Raw genomic sequence first — 20,645 nt, 5'->3', positions numbered from 1 at the left:
GCATGTGTGCCGCCAAGATGCCTGTTTATATCATTAGCTCTTCCATGGGTGGGCCAGCCTGTCTGTTGATGTCCTGGGTCTCCCTGCCTGACTAAGACATCCACACGTTCCCCTTCCGAGGCCAAGTACTCTGCCTTGTACACCACTGTTTTGACTATATCTCAGTTATGTTAATTTGAAGATAATTGCTGTGAAGTTTCGCACAGTACACAGAGACCGTGAAAAAAAAGATTTTTGAAAAAAAATGTGAATAAGATCTAAGGTACTGTGTCAGGCAGCGTTCTTGCTTTGCGTGTTGCACTACAATAAAATCTGGATATATTTTACATTTTTTGCCCTTCCTCAGATCATGATGATGAGTGGTTAAAGTATTTGTTCTAAGTTATAACAAAGTTCAAGAGGAATTCCATGTGTAAAGCTACATTGGAGATTAACCCAGATAGAGTATTGGCCTTAGTTGAGATAACTTTATTCAGCAACAGATCAGGGGCCCAGTGTCTTCCTGGCCTTGTTTGATGTCATTTTCAGTTGACTTTTGTAAATTATGAGGAACCGGTTTTGCATAATTTCTGTCACACAGGTGTTTAAACATGATCAAAAGAGTAGTTAATTTTTTTGTTTTCATATTAATGATAAGTTTTATTATTTTTATGTTGAGGAAATTAGAAAACACATTGTATAACATGGTTGTATTTTCTGAAAATTTTGTGTGCTGTTTTATGTGGATGAATGTATTTTTCATATAGTGCCATCGGCATGATCACATTCATCACATTGAAGTTTCGACTTACACAAGACATGATAATTATCCCCCGCCATGCGTTTAGTGTGAAACGGGGGATATAGTATTAGGCTCCATCCGTCCTTACGTCCGTCCATACATACGAATAGGAATATCTTAAGTTCTGTTGACTAGAATCTTTTCATATTTGGTACCTAGGTTCATCACAGTATAAGAAAGGTCCCAGTCAGGTTTGGTGACCTTGACCATCATTTCAAGGTCACAAGGGGATTTTATCGTTTTACTCTTGTCAGCGAGATATCTCAAGAACTGTAACCTAGATTTTCTTCATATTCAACACCATGCTTTATCTAGGGAAGGCGCAGGGCCCAGTCGATTTTGGTGACCTTCACATAATTTTCAAGGTCACGGTGATACTTTGAAGATTGCAGCATATTAAGCTGCATGTTATGCTTGTCAGCGAGATACCGCAAGAACCATTCGCTGGATTTCTTTATATTTGACATCGAGCTTTATCTAGGGAAGGCACAGGGCCCAGTCGATTTTGGTGACCTTCACATAATGTTAAGATGGTCAGCGAGATATCTCAAGAACCCATTTCTGGTGTTCCCCGCCGTGATGTTGCTGGAATATTGCTAAAAGCGGCGTAAAACCAAACTCAGTTAGTCAAGAACCTTTTCTTTGAGAGGCATTTTAGAAGTTGTGAAGATGAAGCATCTCAAGAACCGTTCCCTAGATTTTCTTCATATTTGACACCAAGCTTCATCTAATGAAGGCGCAGTGCCCAGTCAATTTTGGTGACCTTCACATAATTTTCAAGGTCACTGCGACAGTTTGAAGATTTCAGCTTGTTAACCTGAATTCACTGGATTTTCTTCATAGACTTTCAAGACTTCCCTTGAATGTTCTTCAATAAGCAATTTCTTTAGTACCACTTTTGCATATTTCATACACTATGACATTCATGTCAAGGTCAAAGTCAGTCTTGAAAATATTTGTGTGTTTGAACACCTAAAGAGCAAGATATCAAGAGAGGTTGACTGGTCATGTTTTTGTTGATATTTAACTTCATCTTAAACTTTCATTACTTTTTAAGTTTCATTTGATAATTTGCGGCGGGTGATTATGTCACCTTAATGACAATGCTTGTTATTATCCTTTTCTTTATATTTGTAATGATAGCTGGAATCTACTAACTGTAAGAGATTCCTTCGCTGGTTTACACGACTCAGAAACATTATGCATCCAGATACACAAAACTTCAGAATGGATGCAGAAAAAAATATGTCCAGAGGGATGCATAGTAATATTTACTGTACCAGACTTTTTAGAAGAAAAATCAGTTCCTGAAATTCCTTAGATCTTACAGTACAGTATGGTTTACCATTTCATTACTTGCAGGACCCTGAGTATCGGATTGTAAGTAAGTGCCCTCATGAATGTATAGGCTTGAATGCTGATGGGTGACACAGGTGGCCCAGCTGCACAATGTCCTGTAATTTGCTGTGCAGACCTTCATCTGTTAGATACAATATATGATTGTGGGTTCAGATCTCAGTTTGCCCCGATTCTGTTTCTAGGTTTGCCAGCACTATACCTGTGCTTGTGGATTTCCCCAGAGTTGTAAATATCTGAGGCTTACATCAGTTCTGGCTTTTGTCCCAATATATGTGATGTAACTGACATATTGTTCAACGTGACCATACAGCCATCTTAAGTGTTGAAAACCGCCTCCGTGGTGTAGTGGTTAGAGCGTCCGCCCGGAGAGGGGAAGGTCGCGGGTTCGATCTCCGACCGCGTCATACCAAAAGACATTAAAATATGGTACTTGTTGGTCCCTGCCTGGCGCTCGGCATTAATGGGTACAACAAGGACTGGTCGGCTCGGAGTCAGTATAATGTGTCTGAGTGGGGTATTCAGTGGGCTAGCACTATAAAACCAGCTTCAGTCTGGGCTAGTAAAAGCAGCCGCACATACACATACACACGCATGCACGTCGTCATATGAGCGAAATATTCTCAAGCACGACGATAAACCCTATTTCACCTCACCTCACCTTAAGTGTTGAACCCGTGACGATCCGGCTTAGAATTGATCTTCAGTAACCCATACTGGTCGTAAGAGGTGACTAACGGAATCGGGTGGTCAGGCTTGCATAGAGCTCGTCATAGACTTGGTTGACACATATCATCGTTTCCCAATTGCATAGATCGATGCTCATGCTGTTGATCACTGGATTATCTGGTCGAGACTCGATAATTTACTGACTACTATCATACAGCTGGAATATTGTTTATTGCGGCGTTAAACAACAACCAACCAACTTGTTGACAACTGTTGTGATAGGGAACAATCTTGCTATAGCATAAAACAATATTACCTCGTTCTACCAACCAATCCAAATGTGTTTCTGAAGTCAATTCTTCACTGTTGTTGATGTCAGATAAAAGGATTCTGTACTACACTGTTGCATCTTTCATGTGACAGAGATAAGACTATGAATAGCAATGTGGTGTTGACTATAGATACAAATGCATACTTATCAGATAATGGTCCGGGCAAGTATTTATCATTTGTATTGTAAATATTTGATCTGTGGCCTCCTGTCAGTTATTCGATGTTTATAGGACTAGAGAAGTATACCTCTATATCATGGAAGACAGCACAAAAGATCACTAGCATAACCATTGCCGTTCCTTGCATTCTGGAGACGATAATTTTCTTACTGCTACAAAGTCTTGCAATTGTTTTATTTCGAGGATTGCTTTCCGAAACAGGACCTGGACTATGTTTAGGGAACCAATATTATTATCGAAACTTCCATACTTTAGCGTAGACTTATTAGTCCTAGCGGTAAGATCAGGTTGTGAAACAGAACCAGACTTAACATTGACTTATGATTGTTGTAGAACTGAGATCACTTTTCAAGTGAGACCAGTTTTTAGATTTATGATTGTCACGGAGATCAGATTGCTTTGTGAAGCAGGGAAAACATAGACATATGACTGTCATCACACTGGGATAACATTATTAAACATGACCTGTTTGAACTATGATTGTCATAACAGTGAGACAATGTTGGTGAAACAGCACATGCTGTTTGACTTCTAAAGATCATTGTGCTGAGATATTGTGAAACAGGACCTTCTGTTTGGCCTGTAATTGTCATCGGGTCAGATTGTACTGTGAAACAGGAATGATTTTTTAGCTTATGAAAATCATCGTGTTGAGATATCATTCTGAAACTCTATCTTCTGTTTGGCCGATAATTGTCATAGAGATTGAGTGCACAGTGAAACAGGTTTAAGTTTTTGACTTACAGTTGTCGTGACACTAAGATTGCTTTGTGAACAGGACCAACCCGTAAAGGTCCGGGTTAGAATTGGCCTTCAGTAACCCATGCTTGTCGTAAGAGGCGACTAACGGGATCGGGTGGTCGGGCTCGCTGACTTGGTTGACACGTGTCATTGGTTCCCAATTACGCAGATTGATGCTGATGCTGTTGATCACTGGATTGTCTTGTCCAGACTCGATTATTTACAGTCCGCCGCCATATAACTGGAATATTGCTGAGTGCGGCGTCAAACTAAACTCACTCACTTACTGGGAACAGGATTAACCTGGTTATGTTCCACTAAAGATATAGTCTGTCTCACAGTCCCTGAATCACATCATTTTCCCTTCTGCCTAGCCCTCCCTGCAATGCTAGAGTCCTAAATGAAGCAAATCTAGATTTCCCCTGGTTCAGGAACCTGAATCTCCCACCTTACTGGGGTTCCGCTTCAGGTTTAGTGGGTTTATTTGTTGCTATCAAAATTGTATATATTCAGGGACAAAGTGTTAGTCTACTAAAGATCTAGCCCGTTGACTATAGCATCCCCCATGCGTTAACACAGACTTGGTTATCTTGTTACTGAGACTGTGGAGCAAGGCCTGGTGGTTGCTGGTCATGTAGGTCTGGTCCAGAGCCAGATGGTAGCCATTGACCTTGGGTGATGGAGAGCACTTCAGCTATGAGTGCCATGTGACATTCCCATTAATATTGCTGCAGTGTATGGGACATACTCTGTGGTCCACTCATGGTTCCCCGGCCTCAATTGTAGGCTGAAAGGAGTGGTGCAGTAGCCCAGTGGTTAAAGCATTCGCTCATCATGCCGAAGACCTGGGTTCAATTCCCCACATGGGTACAAGTTTGAAGCCCATTTCTAGTGTTCCCGCCATGATATTGCTGGAATATTGCTATAAGCGGCGTAAAACTAAACTCAGTTACTGTAGGCCGAAAATACATTTCCAACTTCGTCGTGCTTGTTCCTGAGACATTGCTGAGGATTTGCAAGCATTATCTTTAGGTGCTTTATGTTTTTAATGAAAAATGTAAAAAATTGTGTATCTGACATATGCTGAGACATTGCTGAACCCTACCAGCATTATCTTGAGGTGCCTCATAAACTTTAAGGAAAATATCAAAATTTTAAGCAACTCACACATGTTGTAAAAAAGCATCTAATTGGATAGGATGGTCAGGCTCACTGATTCACGTTGTATCTAAATTGCAGGGATAAGTGCTCATGATGAGACTTTTTTTTGACAGGCTGCCATCATACTCTGATATAGCAAGAATATCGCTGAGTGCAACGTTAAACAGCAATTAAATACAGAAATTAAGAAACTTTGTCAAATGATAGTTATTTTTGGGGTTGCAGTCATATCAACGATACTTGAGTTCTGTTAATGGGTTTTGTTATTGCCAGTCAGTGCATTGAGAATAAAGATACACACGGGATCTCTGTTAGTATGCTTGTGAGTTGTGTGACATGGAATATACATACTACTTGGTGTTTCTTTAACAGAGAAAGGGTGACGGTTCAATCCCCAGTTGCTATATACCAAAAGAGGGGCGGTGGGGTAGCCTTGTGGTTACAGCGATCGCTCATCACGCTGAAGCCCTGAGTTAGATTCCCCATGGGTATAATGTGTAGCCCATTTCTGGTGTTCCTCGCCATGATATAGCTGGAATATTGCAAAAAGCTGCGTAAAACCCAACTCACTCACTCACTCATACTAATCTGAGAGGGCAGTCCAGTTAACATTTATGATAGCTGCATCAGTATGCGCACATGAACTCGCACAATTTTGAATGCAACTTTAATCCCTATTTTAGCATCTTTAAGCTATGTCTCCTCATCAAAGTTGCCAATCCATAAATCAGACTCGGAAAAAGGTCAAGAAGCACAGTATTTGTCCATGATCTACAAGATATTGTATGTCTGACTGACTGACTGAGTTTGGTTTTACGCTGCTTTTAGGCCCCCCCCAAAAATATGTCCGTTTCAGGTAACCCGACCGACCCTATCCTAATCCTAACCACCTAACCTAATTTTGGGGGGGCTAAGCAATATCCCAGCAATAGCACGGCAGGGGACACCAGAAATGGGCTTTCCCAGATATTGCATGTGTTGCCCCAAAACACTGCTACAGCAAACCCTATCTTTCACCTGTATACCAAAGTTCTTCATGATTTTACTCTGTTACAGGTGTGAATCTACCGCTGGAACCCACCTACAACATCACCTGTGTTTGCAGCACCTGTGAAACCAACTATTGTGTCACCAGTGGAAATGTGAGTGTTCTTATCATAGTGTTTCCCCTGGGCATTTTTGTTTGGATCCCTGCCCTTCTTTTTAATGCAATAATTAAAATTAACACTTGGTGATTTCTAGTTTCTATTTCATGTTTTAGGTAAGTGAAATAACTGTGCTCTCTGAGCCTTTAAGAATCATATGCATGAATAACTTGACATAAAACTTGGAAACCTGCCATTGCATGCCCCTTTCGGAACACAGGTGCCCCTATTGAAATTCTGTCTCCCTACCGTTTTTGGCTCCTGGGGGGAAACACTATATGATAACCATCACATCATGTTGCATTGTACATCAGAAGGGCATCTCTTAACAAATATTTATTACTCTATTTCTATCAAAAAAACTTTGGGCAGCATCATTAGTACTGCTTTTATCTTTGTAGTCTTTACTTTAGGTTCATGAAGAATGTGAAATATCAAGACCTCGAAAAAATTATTCACCTGATGAATGAGCGAGAATGTACTCTAAAATATCCCCCTCCTCATATTGCAAAGGTTACATCCATAAAACCTGCCTCTATCCTCTCCCCTCTTAAATCATTCTGATGAGTATCTCCGTAAAAGAGTAGAAGCTCAACTGGTCAGTGAATCTATCCGTGTCTCCAAACTTGTCTTTGGCAGGAAAATTTGTGGAAAATTATTGTTTTGAAAAAGAAAATTTTATATTTTAGTGTAAATTCTGATTTGTTACAACGTTGTGTTGAAGACATTTGATTGGTCATGTTGAAAGTAGAGTACAAGTCACCATGATATTAGTCATTCATTTATGACCATGATGAACATAAATAACACAATTAGCGGACATATTTTTTTTGTTTGGCCTTAGCAATATTCCAGCAATAGCATGGCAGGAGACACCAGAAATGGGCTTCACATTATTGTACCCATGTGGAGAATCGAACCCGGGTCTTCGGCATGACGAGCAAACGCTTTAACCACTAGGCTACCCCACCCCCCCAGATATTGCATGTGTTGCCCCAAAACACTGCTACAGCAAACCCTATCTTTCACCTGTATACCAAAGTTCTTCATGATTTTACTCTGTTACAGGTGTGAATCTACCGCTGGAACCCACCTACAACATCACCTGTGTTTGCAGCACCTGTGAAACCAACTATTGTGTCACCAGTGGAAATGTGAGTGTTCTTATCATAGTGCTTCCCTGGGCATTTTGTTTTGGATCCCTGCCCTTCTTTTAATGCAATAATTAAAATTAACACTTGGTGATTTCTAGTTTCTATTTCATGTTTTAGATAAGTGAATTAACTGTGCTCTCTGAGCCTTTAAGAATCATATGCATGAATAACTTGACATAAATACTTGGAAACCTGCCATTGCATGCCCCTTTCGAACACAGGTGCCCCTATTGAAATTCTGTCTCCCTGCCGCTTTTTTGGCTCCTGGGGAAATACTATATGATAACCATCACATCATGTTGCATTGTACATCAGAAGGGCATCTCTTAACAAATATTTATTACTCTATTTCTATCAAAAACTTTGGGCAGCATCATTAGTACTGCTTTTGTGTCTTTGTAGTCTTTACTTCAGGTTCATGAAGAATGTGAAATATCCAGACCGAGAAAAAATTATTCACCTGATGAATGAGCGAGAATGTACTCTAAAATATCCCCCTCCTCATATTGCAAAGGTTACATCCATAAAACCTGCCTCTATCCTCTCCCCTCTTAAATCATTCTGATGAGTATCTCCGTAAAAGAGTAGAAGCTCAACTGGTCAGTGAATCTATCCGTGTCTCCAAACTTGTCTTTGGCAGGAAAATTTGGGGAAAATTATTGTTTTGAAAAAGAAAATTTTATATTTTGTGTAAATTCTGATTTGTTACAACGTTGTGTTGAAGACATTTGATTGGTCATGTTGAAAGTAGAGTACAAGTCACCATGATATTAGTCATTCATTTATGACCATGATGAACATAAATAACACAATTAGCATCAGCAGGAAAATCTTTTATCCAAGTTGGAATATTAATTACAATTTGCTGCAGGTTTGGGTTTTAAAATCTGCCCCCTGAGCAGATGAAGGTATATTCTTCCTGGTAATGTTGGAGTGCTTCATGATCTATTAAGACGAGTTTCATGGTTTGAAAACAAATTCCTTGAAGAATATATTTCACAAGGACCTTGACTGTTTTTCAGTGCTTTGCATCGTTAGAGAAAGTAAATGGAGAGGAGAGACGAGCGTACGGATGTACCGACATGGACCTCATGATCCATTCCATGTGCAAGCAGAAGAACCAGGGCACGCTGGCGACCGACTGCTGCAACAACACTAACTTCTGCAACAAGGATATTCCGCTGTTGTTGCCGGACCAAACAAAGCCAGGAGATGGTATGAAAGTCCTTTGTACAACACGTTATACCATAGTTTCTTAGATATCAGTTGGATTTAGTAACGCTTTTTTCTGAAAATATGTATAACTTCAAAACAAACAGCTTAATTAAATTGAAAAGGAGCCCCATTAAGAATAAAGCCTTTGGGAAATTTAGACTTGCTTCATGTGAAGACTTGGATAGGGTAAATGGTATGGTTCAGTAACTGTGTTTTTTGTTTTGTTTGATGTTTAATGCAGCACTGAGCAATATTCCAGCCATATGGCAGCGGTTTCTAAATAATCAAATCTGCACTTGACAATCCAGTGATTAACATCATGAGCACCTATCTACACAGTTGTGATACAATGACATGTCAACCAAGTCAGCGATGGGTTGATGAAGACCAATTCTAACCCTGGTTTCAGTTTCTGGTGACCCTGCCGTGATATTGCTGGAATATTGCTAAAAGCGGCGTAAAACCAAACTCACTCACTCACTCATTGGTTTCAGAGACTGTCAGAATTCATTGTCAGGGTAGTTGTGAGAATATGCAACAAAGGATATAAGCAGCATGCTTTATGTTTCTTATTAACGAAAGGTTATTGTTTCAGCAGCACTGTTCCAAGACCTGATATCCCACCTACCACTCGTACTCGCCGTCATCATCCCGATCATCATTGTGGCCGTCCTCATGCCCATCATTATTTTCCTCTTCCGCCGCGTGCATCAGCGCAGGATGGAGGCACTGTTTGCCCGTGAGAGACGTTTGTTGGAGGAGGATGGGATACGTGCAGCGCAAGTTGGGGACAGTACACTGCAGGTGTGTGATTACGCAACAGAGTTAACCTAAACAGTTTATTAACATATCGCAAGCAGATGCAACATTACTCTAAACAGCTACTGCATACCGTATTCTCCATATTCCATGTTCTGCTCCAAACAGTGACCACACGTATATCAACATTTTTTTGCAAAGAGCCCTATATTTAGACCGAAAATTTACTTGACAGTCCACAGTTTCCAAATGCACCTCTCAAAAGTGGAAGAATACTGTTTATGCACAAAAACAGAGCTTTCCCTGGGTGTGCTACAAGTTTTCAATAATGATATACTGAACAAAAGAAGTTAAGGAACACCCAATTCTTCCTTATTACTGGCGTAAATCTCTTGTCATTATTTAGTAAACATGCTCAGGCCAGACCAATTACATTTCTTGTTTTATGGATCCGCCTGTCGTATTTTTTCAAGAATAAGAAAAAAAATAATAATTAATTTTCCCGCTCAAAAAATAAAATCCTAATGTTTTTTGGGGCCAAAAATGTAAACATTCAAGAAATTTTGTTTTTAGGTTGTTTTTTGCCCAATATACACTTCATAAATTGCCAAAAGTAACATACTTTGAGTACTTAGAAGGAATATTTGTCTTGGCATGACAGCAAATATGAAAGAATCTTCTTTTTAGTGATGTCTTTGAATTTATGCAAAACTTATGATTGGGAATAAAAATTAATTTTTGTGTGGATGTTGACACCTGGCTTACGAAAACAGTCTGTCATACATGCCTGGATTTGGAAAGAGCAGTCACTTTGTGAAAGTATGATAAACACAGTCTACACAGGATCATGTAAACTGTCAGTCTTGCTGCATGCAATGTGTCACGTTGTGTGATCAGTGGGCTCACCGAAAACTGAAATTAGAATAACTCAACTGACACTTTGTTGAAAGATGTGGCAAAAGTGTGACATGTTATGTCTGCGTGTGTTTCGGTAGACATTGCAGTACATACTACTGGCTCCCAGCTTTGTCCTTTGTTCCGACATTTGTTAATATTTGACAATCTGTAGAGCTCAGCATTTTGTGACTGACAGGAATAATGTCGTAAACACACTGTCAAAGTTTCTCTTGAGGGCCATCCTTATCCTGATGTGCTACAAATAAGTGGTAGGAAACTAGTTTATTCTTATAGAACAAACTTTATGGATAACAACTTCTTTTTATTTGTGAGTGCGACGTTTCGATACAGATTCTTGTACCGTTGTCAAGCATAATGGAACATGAAGAAGGGGGGAAGTGTATATATACTGGATGTAACAATGTAACAAAGAAAACAACATAATTAACATAATTGGCTAGGCAGAAAGCTGATGAAGCCAGAGAGTAGACAAAGGACAGGCGTGGAAGCCAATGATGTACAAATAATAATGAGATGTTTATACAGCAGAATTTATACAGTAGATTGGGCTTGGTGGATGAGTGCATCATAAGCGGATGGAATGAAGTATCCTTGGTATCCTTAAAGTATCGAAACGTCGCACTCACGAATAAAAAGAAGTTGTTATCCATAAAGTTTGTTCTATATTGTACTCCCAACTTCTAAAATGCCACTCAAAGTAGTTTATTCTTGGGTTTTAACTTGTGCTCTTTTTGCACTTGAGAAGCTAAACCTCTAATTTTTTAACAAAGGTTGTGTCTCTTTTTACATAAACAGACCAGATAAATTTGAAGGAAAACTAAGTTCTATGGATAGTCAACTTCTTTAGTGCAATGAGTGCGACGTTTCGGTGTAGGTACTAACACCGTTAGTACCGATAAATCTGGAAAAGAACAAGATGGTGTCAATTAAGTCAAACTCTAAAATTGTTCTGAAACATACCCATCATCACCAGACACATGACTGACTGTTTCATTGACCTTGACCCCTTGTTTTGTTACAGGAGCTTTATGACGAGTCAATGACCTCGGGGTCAGGGTCTGGTCTGCCTTTCCTGGTCCAACAGACAGTCGCCCGGCAGGTCCGATTAGATGAGTGCATTGGTACGTACAGCAGGTTGTGCAGTACGCTGGTATTCATTGGCAAAAATTATTGTGGTAATAGTTATTTTGGCCAAAATGTGAAATTTCAAATGTCAGTTGGCAGAATTGGTAGAACTTGAAAGCATAAAGATGTGAGATGTTTTCTACTCACATATTGGTAACTTGTTTCATAATTTTCATTATTTCATGCTTCCTTGAAACACTTCATTCTTGATACCAAAATCTTGCATTTTGAACAGAAGTTTGTGGCACTTTCATGCATTATTGGTGTTCAAGTTTACGGAAACTAGATGCATGACAACAAACTCTAAAAGTATTTCATCTTGTATTGACAGCAATACAATTAGTTACATGTACACAGGTCCAAAATCGAAGTTGCAGGCTCTTCGCTTTTTCTATCCAGTTTTAGTGATATAAAGTTATTATTTTTACTGTTCCAGTAGCGAGGGAATATGTTTCTGTTGCTATTTCCACGATTAATGTGGACTGTTCAGTGTTTTTCTGCACAGTGGTAAAGTTTTCTTTGGTAGGCCAGAACTTGTTTACTGCAAAGAGCAACTTCTCAATGTAGATTCTTACACACTGAAGCTGATAGTCAGGTCAGGTGATAAAAGATTAACAGTGTTATTACCATACCACCCTACAGGGTACCCATTTACTGCTGGGTCAGCAGAGATGTGTTTTGAACACAGTTACTTGCCGAAGGACACACCACTTGCTGTATATGCTTCAGTGTAGGGAAGGGCAGAGGCCTTAGAAACTTTCAGCTTTATCACTCCACCAGCTTCTCTCAGGTTGCCAAACAGCCTCCGTGGTGTAGTGGTTAGAGCGTCTGCCCGTAGTACGGAAGATCATGGGTTCGATCCCTGGTCGCGTCATACCAAAAGACGTTGAAATGTGGCACTTGTTGGTCCCTGCCTGGAGCTCGGCATTAATGGGTTCAACAAGTACTGGTCGGATCAGAATCAGTGTAATATGTCTAAGGTATTCATGCTTTGCTGCGGCATGGTATCTCAGTGAGCTAGCACTATAAAACCAACTTAAGTCTGGGCTAGTACAAGCAGCCGCACATACACATGCATGCATGTCATCATATGAGCGAAATAATCTTAAGTACAATGTTGAACCTCATTTCACCTCACCTTACCTCAGGTTGCCATGGATACAACATCATGTGCTTGTCTTTTCTTGTTTCCAGGTAAAGGTCGTTATGGAGAAGTATGGCGTGGAAAGTATCACGATGAAGATGTTGCTGTTAAAATCTTTTCATCTCGCGATGAAGCCAGCTGGTTGAGGGAATCAGAAATCTACAACACGTGCTTACTGCGTCACGAGTATGTTCTCGGCTATTACGCTTCAGACATGACGAGCAGAAACTCGTGTACACAGTTGTGGCTCATCACGCACTACCACAAACATGGGTCTCTGTATGACCATCTCCAGTGGAACGTTCTCACGCATATACAGATGCTGGATCTGGCTCACTCAGCAGCGGCAGGGCTCGTACATCTACATACAGAAATTGTCGGAAACCATGGAAAACCTGCAATCGCACATCGAGATATTAAGTCGAAAAATATTTTAGTACGATCCAACGGAACATGTTGTATTGGAGATCTTGGATTGGCTGTCACTCATACTCAAGAAGATAATAAGCTGGACTTAGGTCGGAATAACAAAGTGGGAACAAAGCGATACATGGCGCCGGAGCTTTTGGCAGAGACACTTAATCCTGATTTCTTTGATTCATTCAAGTGTGTGGATGTGTATGCATTTGGTCTGGTTCTGTGGGAGATTTGTCGCAAGTGCTCTACTGGAGGTGAGTTGTGATGCCCTAGACTTTGTTAGTGGCATAATGGATAGACCTTTGCATGGTACTACCCAAAAGTTTAACTACACTGTTCTTTGTTGTGCTGAAGAATAATTTGGGCATCTTCTTCTTTAGGAGCATAATCATGACCTAAATTTTTCTTTTCACAAACCTTCCAACTTTTGGAGTACCAAAAATTTCAAAGGGAAATTGGGGTTCGTTTTTTACAATTAAGTTTCTGCTTTTAACCCATAATGCATTGGTATACCTGTGACTTCCTGTATGTTGTGTGCACTGGCAGGAGATGGACCAACCATAATTGCATTAGAAAAATTCAGTCAGTCAAGGAAAGTTTGCATGCGTTCCCTGTTATAGATAACCACGATTGGTTATTAACCATCCTTGATGCTGCATATTATCTACTCTTCCATAATATAGGTGGGATATTGCAAGTAGTGTTATGCTTTAGCTTCCCACTTACAAGGAAAGTTTGCAGTAAAAGGGGCATAACTCTGTATATCTTTGCAAATGGTTGATTTTGTGAGTTTGTGTTGTTACAAGGAAGTAAGTTTGGGTTTTGGTGTTTTACGAATTTTTTGAAGTTGGAACACTAGAAATGAGCTTCACACCCTTCACTGTACTTCCAGGCTTTCCTGAAGACTACAAGCTTCCGTTCGGGGAGTCGGTGCCGAGTGATCCGAGCTACGAGGACATGAAGAAGGTGGTGGTGACCGATGGTCAACGTCCAGTCATCCCCAACAGATGGGCCTCCGACCCGGTTTGTACATGTTTTCTTGCCTTCTTTCTGAGCTTTCATCACAGTTATGTTCACCTCATTTGCTTGCTATTTACGTCCACTGAGCCTCGCGAAATTTTCTGATTTTCTGATAGACGATATCAACACGAAGCAGACAATCTATCACTTATTATTTTGAGAGCACTAAACGTTGTTTTTTTATGCTTTTTTTTTCATTGTGATGAGTTAGTGATCTGTTTCAAACTGATGAGGGGCGTTGGGGTAGCCTAGTGGTTAAAGCGTTGGCTCGTCACACCGAAGACCCGGGTTCGAATCCCCACAAGGGTACAATGTGTGAAGCCCATTTCTGGTGTTGCCCGCCGTGATATTGCTGGAATATTGCTAAAAGCGTCGTAAAACCAGACTCACTCACTCACTCACTCACTCAAACTGATGATTCTTCTCAAATTTGATAAAAAGCTTGTAGCTTGATTCCAAGCATTTTATCAGTGGAGTGGTAGGTGTACAGTGCTTCTAGACAAACAAGCTGAAGTCACATCTTGTACAAATATCTGAAAAACGCCTTTCAAAATATGTGTAAAAACGTGACAGCATGAACTTGACGGTCCATTGAATTCCTTTTGTCAACTTCCAGATTATGGTGCAGATGTCCAAGTTGATGAAGGAGTGTTGGGCCCAGAATCCAAAGGCTCGGCTGCCGATGTTGAGAGTCAAGAAAACCCTATATTCGATGTTACGGTCACAACAGATAGAAGAAAAATGCCTTAAGATTGAGGACAGCAAACATATCGAAAACACAAAACAGAATCAGTGTTGATAAAAGTTTCATAGCAATTTGTAGTGGAGGTACTACTTACATGACAACTTGTCTTAGGGCTTTCATTTTCTAATCGTTGCAACAAATGTGACGGGCACTTCCGTGACTGGAAGTGTGTGAATGTCTGATGGAGGGATCTGATTGGTTGTTTTGTGTCATGTGACCGGTTCAGCTCCACACACCATGATCTTCAGGAAATTCTGTGGAAGAGTCCATTTGAAATCAGTGCTGAAGAAAAGTGGCAAGAACAGAAGACAGTCAGCCTTGAGAACAGATGGAGAATGCATCAATGATTCAAGAAGGATGAGGACAACACCAATTATACGAATGTTTGTGTATGTAGGAATGTGTTTAAGCCTTAGTGAGACAATAACAGACTTTAGCCATTCATCACCCCGGGTGATATGGATCAGTCCAGATTTGTAATGACTGTTTGAAGAATGGAAGAGGTCATCTGTAACTTGAGGTTGACAAACCTGATGTATATATTGATAATTTGGATGACCATGTGATGTTTCTTTGTGAGGATTTGAGCTTTAAAGGATTGTGTTTGTTGCTTTAGGACAAGACTGAAGCCTTCATTGTTTATGTTGCTTCCAGCACAGTATGTAGAGTGATTTTGCTCAGAGTAGCTGAAGGCCATTCTTGAATTGGCAGTTCTTGTCCTCCATTCCATAGGCAGTTCTCTGATATCCAGACACAGGATTTTTTAAAACAGATTACACCTTTTACAACTGTTTTTATTTCTTCCCACAGAATCAGTAATGATAGAAGCTTAGAAGTAAGTGGAGTACCAAGTAAGGTGTTACTTCAGTTCCCATGGAAATACTAGGAATATATATTGATTTTTTTTTTTTAAAAATTGCCATTTTGTTAAATAAATCCAGATAGCAAATAAAATCATACTTCTGGGTTTTTGATAAGGATCGATATTTTTATTTCCAAATGACAGCTAAATGAGACACATTGCTTTAAGTTGTCATACAGATGGCTTCAGTGCTAAAATAGAGCTGGTTTTTTTCAGCTTTGTTTTGGTATTGAAAAATGGCAGCTGAATGTGACACATTACTTGTCATACAAATAGTATCACTACTAAAATTGAGCTGAAGTTTTTTCAGCTTATTATTGGTATTGACATTTCCAGAAAACAAAATTTTCCTTGAAATTGTTATAAGTCGAATAGTCCTCGAAGGTTTGTAGCGTATCAGATTTCTTGGTATCTCTATTGAGTGTTGGGTAGTATATGTACACAAAGAGTCAAAATGGGAAACACACGTCAACAGATTTAGTGCCAAACTCCCAGCACTGAATCTTTCTGAATATATGGCTACATTTTTAATGGACAACATTAAGTTTGTTATTAATTGTTGGTGTGAGTTGAACACAAATTAGATGACAATATTCGTAGGGTTCCCAAACTGCCAAAAGTGGAATCACAGCCTGTCATGTAATTTTATGTTTTCTCTTCTTTTTATCAAAGAATCTAGGTACTGATCATCTGATGAAGTAGAAGAAATGTTCTTTGATAGTTGCTTAGAAATACTACATTCCATCACCATGGTTACGAGGAATGTAAAGTGGAGGGCCAAAAAGGGCTAAACCAAAGAAAGGTTGATAATTTTATGTCAAAATAAAGGTATAAATTGTTAAAAACACTGTGTGGTAATTCATCGAATTGGAAAGAGCACTTGGGTTGCCTGGATTGAATTTTCCTTGAGTACAATCTGTTGAGCCTATTTGTGGCGAGTTTGATCTATAATGTTGCTGGAATATGGCAGTGGAAACACATCTTATTTAGTTGGAGTATCACGGGTCTGACTGCAGATTTATCACCATCAGATGGTTAAAACCAGGCTGCCTGTTGGTCAATTTAATCGCTGGACAACCAGACCCATCTTTGATTATTTACAAGTTGCTGTCATAGCTGGAATATTGCTGACAGCAACATGTATATGAAAAAAAATGGAATCTATTCTATCTATATTGATTTTCATTGGTGTTCTTTTTATAATTTATACCTTTTTTTGACCATCGTAGAACTAGTCAATCACAGCTAATGTAGATATTTGTGTTATTTGTAATATATTCAAGATTTATTTTGTTACAATTTGCCAAAATACTTCACCTTAACATAGTCAAAAAAGATGAATGCAAGTGTTTGCCGCAGAACGTGTCTATGCCTTTACCATGTGTAAAAATTTCCATTTCGAAGTAAAATTGTTCACACATATCTCAAGTATAGGTAGACATTAAGAATTTTGAAGGTAAGCTCCAGTACCTCAGGTTAGATATGTCTAACAGTTGAAGTCTACATGCTTTATTCACAAAACCAAAGTCATTCATCACTAGGTGATTGTTTATTATGATTCATGTTAATTTAATTTTGTTTGAAATATATCATTTATCAGTCATCATATCACTTTTCATCTTAGTCTTACAATTGACATGCATCACCTGTAAATATGTAATTAATGTCTCAACATTTGTTGCCAAGACTTGATGTATATGTTCCCTTTTGTTTTAGCATCCTTGCAGATAGTGTTTTTGTTGGTACTTCTAATGAAGGATTTTCTATTTTAACAACCCACCGCTGTGTCAGTGCATTTTGAAAAGGGCCATTGATACTTAAAATGCTTTGAGCACATTTGTTATTTCTTTTCATCCACCTCTGTGTAAGAACCGTCCAAATACAGTTATTCTTTCATGTTGTCAGCCAAATGTGACATACCTCCAATGGTAAAACAGCTAAATTCTTTGGTAAACTTTTTTATTTTTGAAGTCAAGTAAATTATGTCCCGTCCATGAAATCTTTAAATGTTTTAGTATTTTTTTTCTTTCCCCATTTAAGATCCCAAACAATATGAAAATAAATAGCAATGTTGAATGTCATTTATAATTATAATGACTCTTGCCTGAAGGTATCTCTTTAGACTGGGTACCATTCCAATGTTTTTCAGCTTTAACTATGTAAAATAAAGTTATGTTTTGTTGTGCTACATTGTTATCCTGTTTCAGGTTTGGTATTTTGGGGGACAGTCTGATAACAAAATTCAAGAACTATTTCTTCAGGAGCTTTTAAATTCCTAGTTTTGAGACTGATTATAGCAGAGCACCTGTTAATCTGTGACCGAGACAAGCAACTCTTTCAAGTAATTGTACAGTTTGTCCATTCTACTGTAAATTATCAATATGCTTGATGTATATATAGGTTCAGAAATATAGTTTGTGAATCTATGTACCCAAATAAAGTCATAATTTATTTGCAAACATGCTTCAGAGTCGGTTTTATTCTGTAAATGCCAACATGATGGTCAAAGTTTGTGGGGTAGCCTTGTGGTTAAAGCATTTGCTCGTCATACCGAAGACCCTGGGTTCGATTCCCCATGTGGGTATAATGTGTGAAGCCTTCTGATGTCCCCCGCCGTGATATTGCTGGAATAGTGCTAAAAGCGGCATAAAACTAAACTCACTCAAGTTTGTGCAGGTTTGAAAACATCTTAAAATTTAATAAAATCAATAAATTTTAAATCCAACTTGGGTCTCCACTCCCCAAAATAAGGTCACTTATACAAGGGTTCAGGTTCGATTCCCCACATGAGTACAAATCTTCAATGAGTGGAGCTCATTTCTGGTGTCCCCAACATTGACATTGCTGGAATATTGCTAAAAGGTGAATAAAGATATAGTCACTAAGTCAGCCTGAAAATCATGTGGAGTACAACAAGAGTTTGTATGGTTTTGGTCTGTTTATCTAATCCTGCTGATACCCTCACTGTTAGTTATTGTAAAAGGGCGGTGGGGTAGCCTAATGGTTAAGGCGTTGGCTCGTCACGCCGAAGACCAGGGTTCGAATCCCCACATGGGTACAATGTGTGAAGCCCATTTCTGGTGTCCCCTGCCGTGATGTTGCTGGAATATTGCTACAAGCGGCGTAAAACCAAAACTCAGTCAGTCAGTCAGTTATTGTAAAAACAGCTGTCGTGGCATAAAGTTTGTTTTATATGTAAAACTACACTCGTCAATAATCCAGCTGTATATATATCTGTGTGTGAGTGTGTGGTAAATATATCTCAGCCTGCACCAGAGAGTTGGGGGGTGGAAATCACAAAGGATCAAGCTTGCAGTTGGGAAACAATTAGTGAGTGAGTGAGTTTAGTTTTAAGCAACACTCGGCAATATTCCAGCTATATGGCGGCAGTCTGTAAATAACCGAATCTGGAACAGACAATCCAGTGATCAACAGCAAGAGCATCGATCTGCGCAATTGGGAACTGATGACGTGTGTCGACCAAGTCAGCGAGCCTGACCACCCGATCCCATTAGTCAATCTTACACCAAGCATGGGTTACTGAAGGCCAATATTCTAACCCGGACCTTCACGGGTAGACAAGCATGGGTTACTGAAGGCCAATATTCTAACCCGGACCTTCATGGGTAGACAAGCATGGGTTACTGAAGGCCAATATTCTAACCCGGACCTTCACGGGTAGACAAGCATGGGTTACTGAAGGCCAATATTCTAACCCGGACCTTCACGGGTAGACAAGCATGGGTTACTGAAGGCCAATATTCTAACCCGGACCTTCACGGGTAGACAAGCATGGGTTACTGAAGGCCAATATTCTAACCCGGACCTTCACAGGTTGGCATGGGTTACTGAACAAGCATGGACAAGCATTACTGAAGGCCAATATTCTAACCCGGACCTTCACAGGTAGACAAGCATGGGTTACTGAAGGCCAATATTCTAACCCGGACCTTCACGGGTAGACAAGCATGGGTTACTGAAGGCCAATATTCTAACCCGGACCTTCTGAAGGCCAATAGACAACCACCTTCACGGGTAGACAAGCATGGGTTACTGAAGGCCAATATTCTAACCCGGACCTTCACAGGTTGACAAGCATGGGTTACTGAAGGCCAATATTCTAACCCGGACCTTCACGGGTAGACAAGCATGGGTTACTGAAGGCCAATATTCTAACCCGGACCTTGGGTGCAGAGAGTTCTCAGATGGGTGACCGTGTTTGGCAGCTTGACTCCTGAGAGTTTTAGTACTTCAGTCGCAGCCCCAAATCGAAGCACATGTGATACATGTGGTCTCACCTTAGGCAAGTAAGTTTGTTCAAAATTGCCTCTGTGCACCCAGCAGAAAATGGGTACTAGGTGGGATCAAATCATGTGACTATAACCTTCTAGCACCTAACAGGCAGCTTGGGTTATTCGGGGTAATAGTAATATACAGATTGTTTGGTCACTTCGAGCATGCATTGTGCATGGAGAAATGCGCATGACAAATGGACTATTACTTTTCATCAAGGTTTCTGTTACACTTTATATATCTGGTAACTGCAGGAAAACTGGTTTTGTAAACTTGATGAAGTTCAAGCAGTGTTTGAAAAGGGTTCAAGTTTTTCCCAGGGTAATATTTTCCTCCACAGTGATGCAGAGTAGTGGTGTTCCGATTAATTTAAATAATCGAAGATTGGTCGCAGTGACCAAACGACCAAACAATCGATCACATTTTCTCATAATCGAACACAAACAATTTTGGAACCACTGTTTTAGTCTTTGAAACACTTGTCGATGGAACATATCTTCGAGGTGTCAGGACCTGAAAATGTGTTTAATTCTTAGAAAACTCACTTCACTAACTGAAAAGTCATGACTGAATATTTGTTGAAGACTCTGGGAAGTTTATGTTCATGATATATTAGTCATCACTTTAA

The 20,645-nt window shown here is 39.7% G+C and overlaps 1 protein-coding gene across 2 annotated transcripts in view; it reads left to right on the top strand.

The window, feature by feature from the left end:
- The window catches only part of LOC124272461 (activin receptor type-1-like), a 52,906-nt gene extending 34,719 nt beyond the window's left edge, over positions 1 to 18,187 (top strand). Inside the window, exons 2-8 of one of the 2 annotated variants that reach the window (XM_046707635.1) lie at positions 6,277 to 6,362; positions 8,542 to 8,734; positions 9,333 to 9,538; positions 11,433 to 11,532; positions 12,731 to 13,351; positions 13,990 to 14,120; positions 14,734 to 18,187. In XM_046707635.1, the coding sequence (XP_046563591.1) occupies positions 6,277 to 6,362; positions 8,542 to 8,734; positions 9,333 to 9,538; positions 11,433 to 11,532; positions 12,731 to 13,351; positions 13,990 to 14,120; positions 14,734 to 14,916 (1,520 nt within the window). In that variant the 3' untranslated portion in view covers positions 14,917 to 18,187. Of the gene's footprint in view, positions 1 to 6,276; positions 6,363 to 8,541; positions 8,735 to 9,329; positions 9,539 to 11,432; positions 11,533 to 12,730; positions 13,352 to 13,989; positions 14,121 to 14,733 lie in introns of both variants that reach the window. The other variant, XM_046707634.1, reaches the window with a different exon arrangement.
- The last annotated feature ends 2,458 nt before the right edge of the window (positions 18,188 to 20,645 follow it).

The sequence above is a fragment of the Haliotis rubra genome, unplaced genomic scaffold (assembly GCF_003918875.1).
Source record: "Haliotis rubra isolate DU_JTF1 unplaced genomic scaffold, ASM391887v1 Scf17, whole genome shotgun sequence".
Taxonomy (NCBI): Eukaryota; Metazoa; Mollusca; class Gastropoda; order Lepetellida; family Haliotidae; genus Haliotis; species Haliotis rubra.
This window is presented reverse-complemented; position numbering and strand designations above follow the sequence as displayed.